The sequence below is a fragment of the Punctularia strigosozonata genome (genome assembly GCF_000264995.1).
Source record: "Punctularia strigosozonata HHB-11173 SS5 unplaced genomic scaffold PUNSTscaffold_6, whole genome shotgun sequence".
In the NCBI taxonomy this organism is placed as follows: Eukaryota; Fungi; Basidiomycota; class Agaricomycetes; order Corticiales; family Punctulariaceae; genus Punctularia; species Punctularia strigosozonata.
This window is the reverse complement of record NW_006767438.1, coordinates 104,032-115,530: the sequence shown is the minus strand read 5'-3', so window position 1 is coordinate 115,530 and position 11,499 is coordinate 104,032. Positions and strand designations below refer to the sequence as shown.

At 53.0% G+C, this 11,499-nt stretch overlaps 5 protein-coding genes across 5 annotated transcripts; 1 reads left to right on the top strand and 4 right to left on the bottom strand.

Moving 5' to 3' along the window:
* Positions 1–15: 15 nt before the first annotated feature.
* PUNSTDRAFT_67476 (carboxyl transferase) lies at positions 16–2,633 on the bottom strand (the record flags this gene model as incomplete). Its single annotated transcript, XM_007383373.1, has 16 exons — positions 16–253; positions 310–371; positions 438–467; positions 529–680; positions 810–954; positions 1,008–1,097; positions 1,154–1,228; positions 1,272–1,427; positions 1,480–1,586; positions 1,639–1,699; positions 1,755–1,837; positions 1,895–1,958; positions 2,029–2,105; positions 2,184–2,311; positions 2,378–2,482; positions 2,533–2,633. The coding sequence occupies 16 exons, from the start codon at positions 2,631–2,633 to the stop codon at positions 16–18; spliced, it is 1,674 nt and encodes a 557-aa protein (XP_007383435.1).
* A 370-nt stretch (positions 2,634–3,003) lies between these two features.
* On the top strand, positions 3,004–3,726 carry PUNSTDRAFT_86760 (uncharacterized protein). Its single transcript, XM_007383372.1, has 3 exons — positions 3,004–3,236; positions 3,288–3,539; positions 3,610–3,726. Exons 1-2 carry the CDS (start codon positions 3,015–3,017, stop codon positions 3,384–3,386), a joined length of 321 nt encoding a protein of 106 aa, XP_007383434.1. The 5' UTR covers positions 3,004–3,014; the 3' UTR covers positions 3,387–3,539; positions 3,610–3,726.
* Positions 3,727–5,156: 1,430 nt separating this feature from the next.
* Positions 5,157–6,343, bottom strand: PUNSTDRAFT_86756 (Metallo-dependent phosphatase; the record flags this gene model as incomplete). The annotated part of the gene is made up of 7 exons (XM_007383371.1): positions 5,157–5,355; positions 5,410–5,514; positions 5,577–5,657; positions 5,713–5,799; positions 5,853–5,929; positions 6,083–6,198; positions 6,254–6,343. Coding segments are annotated over 7 exons (653 nt in total), but the record flags the coding sequence as incomplete, so codon positions are not given.
* Positions 6,344–7,600: 1,257 nt separating this feature from the next.
* Positions 7,601–8,824, bottom strand: PUNSTDRAFT_143468 (uncharacterized protein; the record flags this gene model as incomplete). The annotated part of the gene is made up of 4 exons (XM_007383370.1): positions 7,601–7,753; positions 7,810–7,901; positions 8,022–8,459; positions 8,507–8,824. The coding sequence occupies 4 exons, from the start codon at positions 8,822–8,824 to the stop codon at positions 7,612–7,614; spliced, it is 990 nt and encodes a 329-aa protein (XP_007383432.1). The 3' UTR covers positions 7,601–7,611.
* A 1,425-nt stretch (positions 8,825–10,249) lies between these two features.
* On the bottom strand, positions 10,250–11,496 carry PUNSTDRAFT_102204 (uncharacterized protein). Its single transcript, XM_007383369.1, has 7 exons — positions 11,481–11,496; positions 11,117–11,428; positions 10,989–11,046; positions 10,671–10,859; positions 10,552–10,592; positions 10,427–10,473; positions 10,250–10,372 (listed from the first exon to the last, which is right to left on the bottom strand). Exons 1-4 carry the CDS (start codon positions 11,490–11,492, stop codon positions 10,816–10,818), a joined length of 426 nt encoding a protein of 141 aa, XP_007383431.1. The 5' UTR covers positions 11,493–11,496; the 3' UTR covers positions 10,250–10,372; positions 10,427–10,473; positions 10,552–10,592; positions 10,671–10,815.
* Between the last annotated feature and the right edge of the window lie 3 nt (positions 11,497–11,499).

Genomic DNA, 11,499 nt, shown 5'->3' with positions numbered 1-11,499 from the left:
ACTGTCCTGCATTTGTTACATCCGGAATACACCGAATCCTCCGCCCTGTCCGTCCCAGGTTGTGCTAATGCTATTGGTCCCCGCTCGCTTCTCATTGTTCCTCTTCGCTTTCGACAACGCGAGGCCTAATCCGAGGACGTCGCGGGTGTCCGTCGGCTTGATGATCCCGTCATCCCACAGTCTCGCAGATGCGTAGTACGCCGTCGACTGGGCCTCGATCTCGGATTTGAGCGAGGCATGCTGTGCGGGATCCCTGGGCACGAGTCACATACGCAATATATCCTCTTATAGTATGTAAGAACGGCTTACTTGGAGACGGAGGTCATCACTTGGGACAGCTGCCCGGATCCCATGACCGATACCTTCGCATTCTACCCGGCAAAGTCCTCGGTCAGTCCGAGGACGTCGCTATCAAACCTACCCGATATGTAACGTACCGGCCACATCCACAGGAATCTTGGAGAATACTGCCAAGTTCATATCGGGGTCAGTAACGCGCCACACGGTCAGGATGAATGTGCGACTCACGGCTCTCCCACACATGCCGTAGTTACCCGCGCCAAAGCTCCCGCCGACGATGACGGTGAGCTTGGGGACGTCAGCGCACGCGACCGCCCGAACCATCTTCGCACCGTCCTTTGCGATCCCACCTTTCTCTGCTTTGGAACCGACCATATAGCCTGTTATTGTGCATATCATTCATCAGCATGGGCGTGTACGAAAACGAGACTATCGCGTGCGTTCCGCGACGCAACGATGAAAGGAAGACGGATGATGGAAGCCAGGTCAATAAGCAGAGCGGATCTCACCGGTCACGTTGACCAAAAACACGAGAGGGACTCCACGTTGTGAGCACATCTGAATGAAATGCGCCGCCTTGAGTGCACTCGGAGAGAACAGGATGCCGTTGTTGGCGATGATTCCGCATTGATACCCGTGTATGTGAGCGAAACCCTGTATTGAGCGGTGAATGCGTGTACCGGCGGGGATATCTTAGTTGAACTGACAGTGACGATGGTAGATCCGTACTCTTTCTTAAATTCTCGGAAGCGACTTCCGTCTACAATGCGGGCGATGACATCTCGCATGTCGAATGGCTGCGAGATCATGTGTTCGTTGCTGGGTGCGGCCGGAGCATGTAAGAGACACTCACGTGTCTGACATCCGTACCCACAATGCCATGCAGTTCGTCAGGCGAGTACAAGGGTGGCTCCGGAGGCGCATCCGGCTATCAATGAGAGATGATGAGCCTTCAGACGAATGATCTGTACGTCGCAGCATACCGTTGCTTCAGGGGGCGCAGGCCCTAGATCGCCCACGATTCCCCTGGCAATAGCTATTGCATGTTCGTCATCCCTCGCAAGGTGATCGACGACGCCAGACTCAGAAGCATGCATGAGGCCACCTCCAAGAGTCTCTTCGTCCACCTGCAATATCGTGAGCTTAAATATTAAGATATGCACGCGCAAAGGTGCTCACTACTTCGCCAGTGGCAGCTTTGACCAATGGCGGGCCTGCAAGAAAGATATGTCCTTGGTTCTGCACAATAATTGTCTCATCCGCCATGGCGGGGACATATGCTCCACCTAAGTGCGCATCAAGACTGAGAAGGGTAGGACAGTGAAGGGAAGGTAGTACCAGCAACGCTGATTCCATGTACGATCGCTATCTGAGGTATTCCCAGCGCAGACATCTGTGCCTGATAGCAGCGGATCAGCAATGAAAAGGAATCCTCCACATTCAAGATATAATACCATATTATAGAATATTCGACCGAAGTGTTCCTTGTCCGGAAAGACGTTTGCCTGGTGAGGCAGGGCGGCGCCTCCAGATTCGACTGTTCCAAACACGCATTGAAGAATGAATGGTAGCTTGGTTATGCGTCAAGCCTTACCTACGTATACACATGGCAATCCATGTTCTCGTGCAATCTCCTGAGCACGTAAATGCTTTCTAACCTGTCCCAGAAGATCGTCTTTGAGCCAAAGCAGTGAACTGGACGGTTCCATTGAGATGGCGTGTACCCACTGTCAATGGATAATAGCTGCCTCCCTTCACACTAGCATCGTTGACCACAATCATGCATTCCCGACCAGCAATACGGCCTGATGATCATCGGATTCATCCCAGTAGAGGAAGAGCGTATCAGAAGCGCCAGAGGGACATAAAGGAATGCTTCTGACCTATCCCCGTTATGATACCTGCCCCTGGTATGTTGTCCCAGGTTCCGTTGCCCTTCGTATAAACTTCGTGTGCAGCAAGGGGCGACAGCTCAAGGAACGGTGAAGATGGGTCGAGAAGTGCTGCCAGCCTTGATGATTGAATAGGTTCAGTATCTCAGAAGGAGCAAACGCGTCAATTATAGACAATGACAAACCTTTCGCGGGGTATGAGCTTGCCCTTCGCTCGCATCCGATCAAGCGCTTTCTGTCCGCCGCCACCGTGTACTTCCTGGAACTTTACTTCTAAATCTCTCACAAGGCTATATCTTTGGGATGAGTCGCGGAAGAAGGTAGCTGAACGCCAACGTACGTGTCCATGCTCTCCTTCTTCCGCGTGAATTCCGGCGATGCTGGCGATATCAATGAGGGAAGTACAGATGCATAATAGCTGCGCCTTGATATATGTTGCATTCCATTGAGCAGTGCGCCATGCAGGGCATGTCCCTTGCCTCCGCAAGCTGCAAATGGATCTAGCGTTCGTATTGCACTGCCGCGTCCGGTGCGCGTTGCGCGAACAGGATAAGTCAGATATGTTTGCAGCCGCTTCATAGGCAAAGTTGAGTTGGACACAGTCGTATTAGCACGCGCTCCTGATGCCAGCCTGAGGGGAGCAGAGATCGTAGACAAGACTCGATAGAACGGGGTGACGCGGGGGTGGCTGTATTCTCCGGCCGGAGCTTCGGGAACAAGCCCATGTGACTAAGCCGACTGCCGGTGATTGCCGGGAAGCATCCGTCATCGCACCTCCGACGTAAATTCACGCTCAACTTGCTACTTGGCCAGCCATAACAGATGGCATCCAGTCTCTCGCCCGAGTGCACACCACTCAAACAATCGTATGATGCTTGCTTCAATGCCTGGTTCGAGGGCTACCTCGAGCCTGCCGTCGCAGCCTCAGCAACCTCAAACGCCTCGGGCAAGAACGACGCGTATTCGGATTGGACGAAGAAGAAGACAGCCGAGTACGAGGAGAAGTGCGGAAAGGTCTGGCAGTCCTACCGAGAATGTATTTCTGTAAGTCTCTCGGAGGACGTGTTACGGTCTCTATTGATGCGTTGTTCCTAGAAAGCAGTTTCTGACCGCGGCCTGGACGAAATGCTCGCTCAGGCTAGGAAGGAGAACCCTCTAATCCAGTCATCTTCATCCTCCCAAACACGGAGTTGAGAATTTCCAGCTATCATATATCAGGTACATCGCCGCTCACTATGTACAATCAATGCACTGGCAACTCGCCCTCCGGTTTGCTTCACACCGCCCTGTTGTGAGGCCTACATCACTCGCTTGTTATAGTGTGCATATCGTGGGGTCATACGAATGGTGAGTACATGCAGATTTTTCTTTTCAAAGACAAGCGACGATCTCTCCCCACGATGTTGGCTGCGCACAGACGAGTTAGCTCTTTGTCGAAATTGCTCCAGCTTGTAAAGTACGCAATGATCCGCGAAACTCATGCATAATGTTTCTTGGCGTTGCGTCCTTCGCAATAAACCAGGATTAGCATGACCTACACCGATTCATGCACACTCCGGAAGTCATTCATGAGGTTCAGGCTTCATCGCTGCTTCAGGGGCTCATCATTCGGCTAAGTGGTGACAATCACGCCCCGCGTCCGGATAGTTGTCATTACTACTCGCAGCCGGCAAAATAAGACTAAAAGGTGAACCGCACCGTCCTCCAGAACCACTAGTGTGCGACGACGCCCGTTCTCAATCCTGATCACGGTTAGGATCGTGTCAGGCGAGTCGCCCCATGTTGCAGATGCGCTGACACCCGCCAAAGAGGTAAAGCGTACGAGAGATCAGCCGAACGAAACAATCTGACATCCGCTCTCTTCAGACCTCGTTGTCACTCGCGTGTCAACCCTATGAGCGGATCTACGGACCACGTAAGAAACTAGTAACAAATGCAGGAACGAACGGCTAAGATGGTCCACCCGGCGCACCTTCATCCGGACTTCGGTAGACTCGTCTGATACGCATTCCCTGAGAGCGCGAGGTGGCGTAGGAGATCCGAAATTCTCATATGGAGCTCGAGAAGCGAGATGAGTGGTGCGTCGCAAGCGATGTAGCTAGATAGCCGTCTCCGCGGTAGCGAAGAGCAGTGGGGTGGAAAGTCCGTACGCTGAACAGCATGACCCATCTGCATCTTCGCACTGCGACAGAAAATCCCAGTGCACCCTATGAGACAAGTAAGGGCGCGGAACACACTCTCACGAACCTCGAAGTCATGACATCCACACACCCTGCGTACCACTGATCCAAACGCTCAAGACCAAAGGAGGGAAAGGCGGCAGTCGGGGAGAACGGAAAATCGCATCTCAGGCTCGCCGCGGAGCCCCGGTCTTCACGGAGATATCTCGAATGATAGATGCCCATATTTCGAAATTAGAAACATGAACGAGCGGTGCGAGCCAAGAAGAAGGCCAGATGGATCGAATGACCGTCGACTTCAGAGTACCTGGTCGGCGAAGTGCGAGATAACTCATACCATAACGTGTATGCGAGTCAGGGTTCATCCTGAATGAGCAGCGGAGAGCATCACGGTGAAGTGCGACGCCTTCCTGAGCGTGACAGTAAGGATACTTCGTACGAGCACTCGGTACCGGCCTTCCTAAACGAGTGTCTTGGGCCGGGTTAAACGCCTTACTGCGGCGCCACCAGTGAGTACTTTGCACGCGGTCCGTAAACGATTCGATTCTTTCTTAATAGCAGGTGCATCAGATCTGAGTTTTGCTGCCGCCTGACAAGATTTAGCGTCATTATGGCTGGAGAAGTATCGGGATTGGGGGCGTGCCGTGTCGTCTTTCGAGCCAGAAGTCGTAATTGTAGCATGAGCCGCCACCGCGATGGCCGCCTCGCATAATCCCTGATGCGACGATTGAGTCCCAGTAACGCAGCAATTAACCGCGCTACGACACAATTTCGGGCTGTTTCCGTTCTGACCTGTGCTAAGGCCGAAGTTTGCCATGTTCCAGAAAGGTATCATTACAATGCGTATATGTGTGCATGTGGACACCACGAGCTACCTGCTTCAGCATTACCATCCACTAGCAGCAGCTGCGGGGCTCTGGGGAATGTTCTGCGGCATTGACGGGGGATTCCGAGGCAGCTCCTTGTGTGCATCGTTGTCCTTCCTGTTGCATTGGAAGTCATTACGATAACAAGAAAATATCATCAAACGGACTAACCGAAATTCGACCTTCTCGACGCGTACTTCATTCTCGATAAGTTGATACACATACGTCGTGATGACGGGGCCCTGAATGTCCATCAAAGCAAAGGAAGGGGTTGGTCTGTATAGGTTACGATATGACATAAGGATTATCCGAAAGGAAACCCGGTGAACGTAACGCACGCGTCTTGATTTCCATTCCAAGCACCAGTGGCTGACCCAGGATTCACAAAGAATCGGTTGTCATACTCGACTGCCTGGAAGCTTTATATGACGGTCTTTTAATAGTCCGACTACGAGGTGAACTGGAAAGATTCACGTGTGAGTGTGACCGCTAACGAGGACGTCGACGTCCATTTGGCGAGCTATGGCATTCAGAGAGTCAAGATCACCTGCGGGAATACACCTGAGGGAATGTATGTAGCATCTAATGTGGGTCAATGTATCAAAGTTACGCACTGGTGGCCGTGAATAACCCCAATCCGTATGGGCGAGCCCTGATGCACGACGGTATGCGAAAGGGGAAAGGCGGGCGACTGTAGTAAGTGTGCCAGGAGGAACACAGCGGTCAGCCGCGTTGCCATGTGGGATAGAAGTGAATGAAGAACTAGGATACAGGTACAAGGAATCGGGATGAGATACGGGTACCAGGTGGTATGCGCAGAGAGAGCGGAGTGCATTGCGCTCACCTCATCATAGTCCCCTCGTACTACAGCAACGTCGCCACCTACAGCAACCGTCCGCAGCCATTCATATGTTTCCCGGTCACAAACGTTTCCCGTGCACAGAATCTGTTGTATCTTCCCTGTGCAGAATGCCGACTCAGGGTCAAGTAAGAGGGAGGGCCACAGTGACGAAACCTGGAACAAGTAGCTTCTTAAACTTGGCAGGAAGATCATGCGTGCGGTGAGGAATGTGTAAGTCGCCGATAATCAGGACGAGGACCATGATGAGTCCGTCGTCGACGAGTCTGCCAGCCGGGGCGCATAGCAGTGTATCCGTATGCCCATGGTCACGTGACTGAATTAGGTGCACTGTGACTTAGACATTGTCCAGTTACTTATCATTCCAATTGGCAATCAGCCTTCCGTCGAAGGGTTCCACTCAAGGAGCCCACTGCGACAGCGTTGAGCCGTTCCTAGATGTCGCTTGTTCCGACAGAATGCCTGGATATCGAGCCTGACTTCGCCTGGTCTCCCCGTGAATGTCTCGTGCGCTCTAGACACTCGGCTTGGAAGCCTATACCTCTCAATGTCCGCGATCATAATTGTGACGAATTCTATAACTGTGCGTGAGCCAGATGGCTCCGAAGCAGCCACGAAGAGTCATTTCACGCCGCGAGGATTTCTCGAAGGATGCTGTAATACGACGATCCCTCGGCGCGTGTCGTGGTCTCGTACTCAGGTTCCTCGCTGTTCTCTGCGTCACGGCTGCTCCGGCGCTTGAGAAAATCGCACTGGATGATCCAGCCGGCAACTAGAATGTCCGCAGCTTCAGCATGGTCGAAGCTGCCCTCGCACCACGATGGCAATGAAAAACGTTCCGGTGGTACTTCATTCAAGCGCTTCCTTCGATTGTACCCTGATGTGGTACGCCGCTACGGGTTTGGGTGGATCGCGTTCATATTTGGGGACAAAATTCATATAGACCGGCGACGTCGATTGCGCGAAAAGCCGAAGATAAGCTTACTCTCACCGGGCGCGATCTCGTGCTATTGTTGGTTCCAACACCCAGGCGTTGTCATGCAATACTCGTGAAAGCAGGTATTGCGTATACATGCTGTCTCACGTCAGATATTCTCTGGGCATACTCATTGTTCCGACCGGAGACAAAGAGATCGCTCTCGATGATCTCGACTTCTCACGCTGTTCCCGACACCAAGCAACCTTGGCTTGGGTGACAGCTTGTAATCTTGTGCCTGATGTAATGACATGAGCAAATGACGTTTTGACATAAGCCTTTACAGTATTCGGAGACGTGCATGGCTACCAGTCCCCAATGCAATAGTATTGTAACGTGTCCCAAACGGCCAGAAATGCTATCACGATCCTACGGCTATATATACACACTTGAGGCAATCATATGAAACCTGTCGTCCGAAACAATCGCAGGATAAACGCACAAATGAGGGCATAATACAGAAACCGTTTCAGAATGGCCCAAACTGGAGCGTAACGCAGCGACCTAAACGCTGCTCGAAGTGGTCTGGAATCTCGTATTACGCAGGCCGAGTTGGGTCATGGGAGTAGTACCCGTAGTAAGCTGTCGCAGTCGGTGCCCGAGTTGACGATGATCGCGCCTCGGGGACATTCACTGGTACGGTATCGGATGGCATATGCAGCATTGGAGTTGGCTGGTCGCTGGCGGTGAAAGGATTGAATAAGCGAGCGCGCTCGTATAATGCAAACATACGTACCTTGGGCTTTCTACTATCCCACCCGGCAACGGAGATGATACGAATTGCTGGTGTGTAGGAGGAACAGATGTGGTATTGAACACCGCTGAGTACTGTTGAGTAGTGTGAGGGTCGTAATATTCATTGTTCGATGAGCGCTGCATGAATGACCGCCTTGATGCATCCCGCCGCGGCTGTGGTGCATGGATGGAAGGATAGCTGTAAGAACCTACTGTCCCTGCATAGTTCAAACCAGGTATGTTGGCCGAGGATAAAGGAGGGGAGGTTGAGTAAGACGGCATCTGCGCCCCGCGGACAGGCGACTGAACGCCTACAGGGTACTGAGGACCTCCGGCCCCGCGAGTGTGATCCCTCATGGCATAACCAGAAGGTTGCATGCTCGAATATTGCCCCGCAGAGGAGTGACCAAACTCCGTGTACGAATTATCAGACTGTTCCGCAGATGCATACATGGCCGTTTCGGGAGATCCGTAGCGTCCTATGCTGATGTCTGGTTGGGCGGTCGCCTCCGAAGACGTCGCTCTGTGAGGGCTCTCCCGTCCGCGAGTTCGAGCAAGGGCCACGCCCTTGCGTTTAGGCTCTGAGGGAGAATAAGTACAGAGTAAACCCCTGGACTCGCAACGGCCGCAGGTTGGTTGAAAGCCCGTGCACTAGTAAGCGTAAGCCTAGTGAGAAATTGTGCACGAGCTAGGCTGACCTTAGCCTTGCGCTCGCGGCACTGATCGCAAGCCTGAATGGCTCTCTGATACTTGAGCGGGGTGGGCGAGCGGAGAAACAACCCTCCAGACGGACTCGTGCTGGCTGAGGTGCCACCAGCGACGTTCGGAACGTAAGGGATCAGGTTCCAAGAGTCCTCCTCCACTTCAGTGACGGCGTCAGGGGTTTGTCGTCTAGAAGATGGACGTATGGACCGAGGTGGGTCATGGGCGATGAACGTGCCAGTGGCACTGCCCTGAGGCGAGCGGCTAGCACGAGACGTCTGCCAGCTCTCGGTATTCCGTGAGGGATATGCCATCGCCAACCGCAGTTGTGGGTTTGGGCGGTGATGCGAAGTCGCGAGTGAGGGGGTGAGGTTGATCTGAGATGCAGATTAGGGCGCTGTAGGATCTCCAAGGAATTATATGGGCTAGGGCGCTTCGATGAGGGATCAAACGCCACACAGCGAGGCAGCAAGAGGACGCATCTGGACAGGATAGAAGAGGGCATATATAACATACTCGGAAGGTGGGCATGTCGTGAGCGGCTGGCAACTCGAGGCAGGTCAAAATTGTCTTGTCACAGGTCACCACGCATTCCGAAAAAGCGAGCTTCTTTTCTTGTGATACTGTATACACCCCATATTGTCATGCGGCCATCAATCAGACACGGGCCCTTGTTTACGCTGACGGCATGAGTCGACTGTCGATCTCTCGTATGTCGATCGGTGCTAGCAGGATTTTTGAGGAGTTCCCGAAACCAGGTAAGCCATACGCAATGGTACCTCGGCAACCTTGCGCTCGACAGCATGCCTCGCCGGACGGGGTTTCCCGTCGAACATTGTACGGGGAAGTGCAATATTATACACCGGAGTCCAGGTCCATGAGCGCCTTTGCTGGTAACTGGACTGTGCGGGGTCCATACCTGAGAAACGGTTTTACTTCATTATTGTCTTCTTTTCCCTTATTGGACGGGGTTTATCTGCATCTGTGAGGACAGATGCGTTAGGCCTCTCTGTCGCCGAGAACACAGCATACAACAACGATATATGTCATGACGGGACCCGAATATTGCTGCAGAGGCTCGCAAAAGTTTTTGGCAATGAGAAGCAGTGCGAGCTCCCGCGTTTCTGCCTTAATCTTCAGAGAATGAACTAACCAGAATAGCGATATTGCATACGCGTGGCAAGACATCAACGGTCCACAGCATTGCGGAAGGCGTGTAGACTGTATTTTCGCAGGAACACGTGTCGGTCGCACCGTCCAACAACCGTGACGTCGCCTGGCGAGCCGCGAATTAACAGCTCGCAGAGAGAGATTGCCAGTTGGCCGGAGAGAAGCCGCGCTACGGCGTCTTCACCGTCAAAGACTTCGAGAAGCACGGATGCTCCGACAGTTCGCGATCTGATGCTATATACGTGTTGGCCGCGTTGGCCGCCGATGAAGCAGACTTTCGAGCTTGCCTATACAAGGTGCGATGGGTCCGTTCCTCAGGCACTGTCAAACATATCCACCCTCGAAGCCAGCGCGCAGGTAACGTAAACGGTACTCAGTACGCGATCTCCATGGTTGTCAACGTTTTGTGCTCCCGCCTGCACTCCAGCGTGGGCGGCGCAGGAACGGCGCTACGAGAACCCCACATGGTAAGAGCGTGCCAGTGCTATCAGGCGCGGAACATAGCTTGCGTCACCGTTCTCGACGAGCAACCGTCAAGAGCCCTCCGTTGGAGCGATAGCCGGTATAATTCTTCCTTCGCGGGTATGAATCCAAACCCACATAGGCACGACGGCAGTGGGCAGACGTGGGGGAGGGCTCGAGACCGAGCGGCTTATCAAGTTCGCCGCTCGAGAACATCGTGTGTACCCTCTCTAAACTTGCAAATGAGTGCCATTGGCCCGAGGAGATCGCATGACTTGTCTTACAGATGAATGAGACAGTCATCAAGCAATAGATTCTCAAATTGGCAAAACTGGAACGGGGAGCGGTTTAGCGTTGGCGACAGCCTTGAAGACGGAGACTTTTTCCCCGAGGACTTGCTCAAAGATACCTTTAATGGCGCAAACCTGCCACCAGTCAAGTCAGGGCACGCTGAAACACGACGCAAGCCATGCGAACGTTCACAAGTCGTCAGCTATGCATTCCCAAATCATAAAATGCAGGGTTCACGTTTCAGCCCAAAAGGAATCCCAAAAGATCGCCCATGTGAGGATTATTGCAACTTGGCAAGTGTCAGTCGCCGTTGGTGTGTATACATGTTCAAGCGCCAAAACCTATGGGGTATCTGCCACGAACGATTGCCATCACGCCGTTATCAAGTGGTGGGATCGTGTAGTACGGCTAACAGGTAACGCTCGTCTTCCCCAGTGTTATGACATCGAAGGCGGAGACGTTGACATGTCCACAGGGCGCCGCGATGAAGTCGACCCAATTAAGAACGAGATGCCAGGTTAGTCATATGCATCGCGCTCCGGTCGACGGACTCACCAGGAGAAATCATGATCTCGTGTCGCTTTGTCCGTATCCTCATGAACCGGATCTCATCCTGATAGATGCGGTAAAGTGAGCAGAGCGCGCACCGTCCTACCTTCGAATGGGAGCGAGCAGACACATACCTCGCCACCAACATCGTCCAAACCTTCCCTAACGCTTTCTACGATTCGGGCGATAGCCTTCGCATACTTTCGACCCTGTTCGCCTTCGAATATAACGCCAGAATGTCGGATGATCGCAGCCCCTTCCTCTACACGCGCGTTGCTACTAGCCGCAATCGTCGTTGTCCGATGTTCATTGTGCGGCCTTGATAAAAGAATGTACCCAAGAACAGATCGATGTGCTGAAAGCATGCTCAGGGTCGCCTCCAACTCGGGTGGTGTTGGTAAATGAGAGGCGGGTACAGAGGACACCGCGGACGTGGGTTGGGTGGCCTGCAAGAAGTCAATTTAGGTAGAGCCTGCCAGTATAACATAACCAACGCACTACAGATGCCATAGTCGGG

Excerpts from the sequence above, each read along its gene's own strand:
- PUNSTDRAFT_86760 (XM_007383372.1), top strand. The coding sequence starts at position 3,015 with ATGGCATCCAGTCTCTCGCCCGAGTGCACACCACTCAAACAATCGTAT. Across the intron at positions 3,237-3,287 it reads CCTACCGAGAATGTATTTCT|AAAGCAGTTTCTGACCGCGG; the intron begins GTAAGTCTCTCG and ends CGTTGTTCCTAG.
- PUNSTDRAFT_102204 (XM_007383369.1), bottom strand. Across the intron at positions 11,047-11,116 it reads TGGACGATGTTGGTGGCGAG|GATGAGATCCGGTTCATGAG; the intron begins GTATGTGTCTGC and ends CGCATCTATCAG. Across the intron at positions 10,860-10,988 it reads CGAGATCATGATTTCTCCTG|ACGAGCGTTACCTGTTAGCC; the intron begins GTGAGTCCGTCG and ends ACACTGGGGAAG.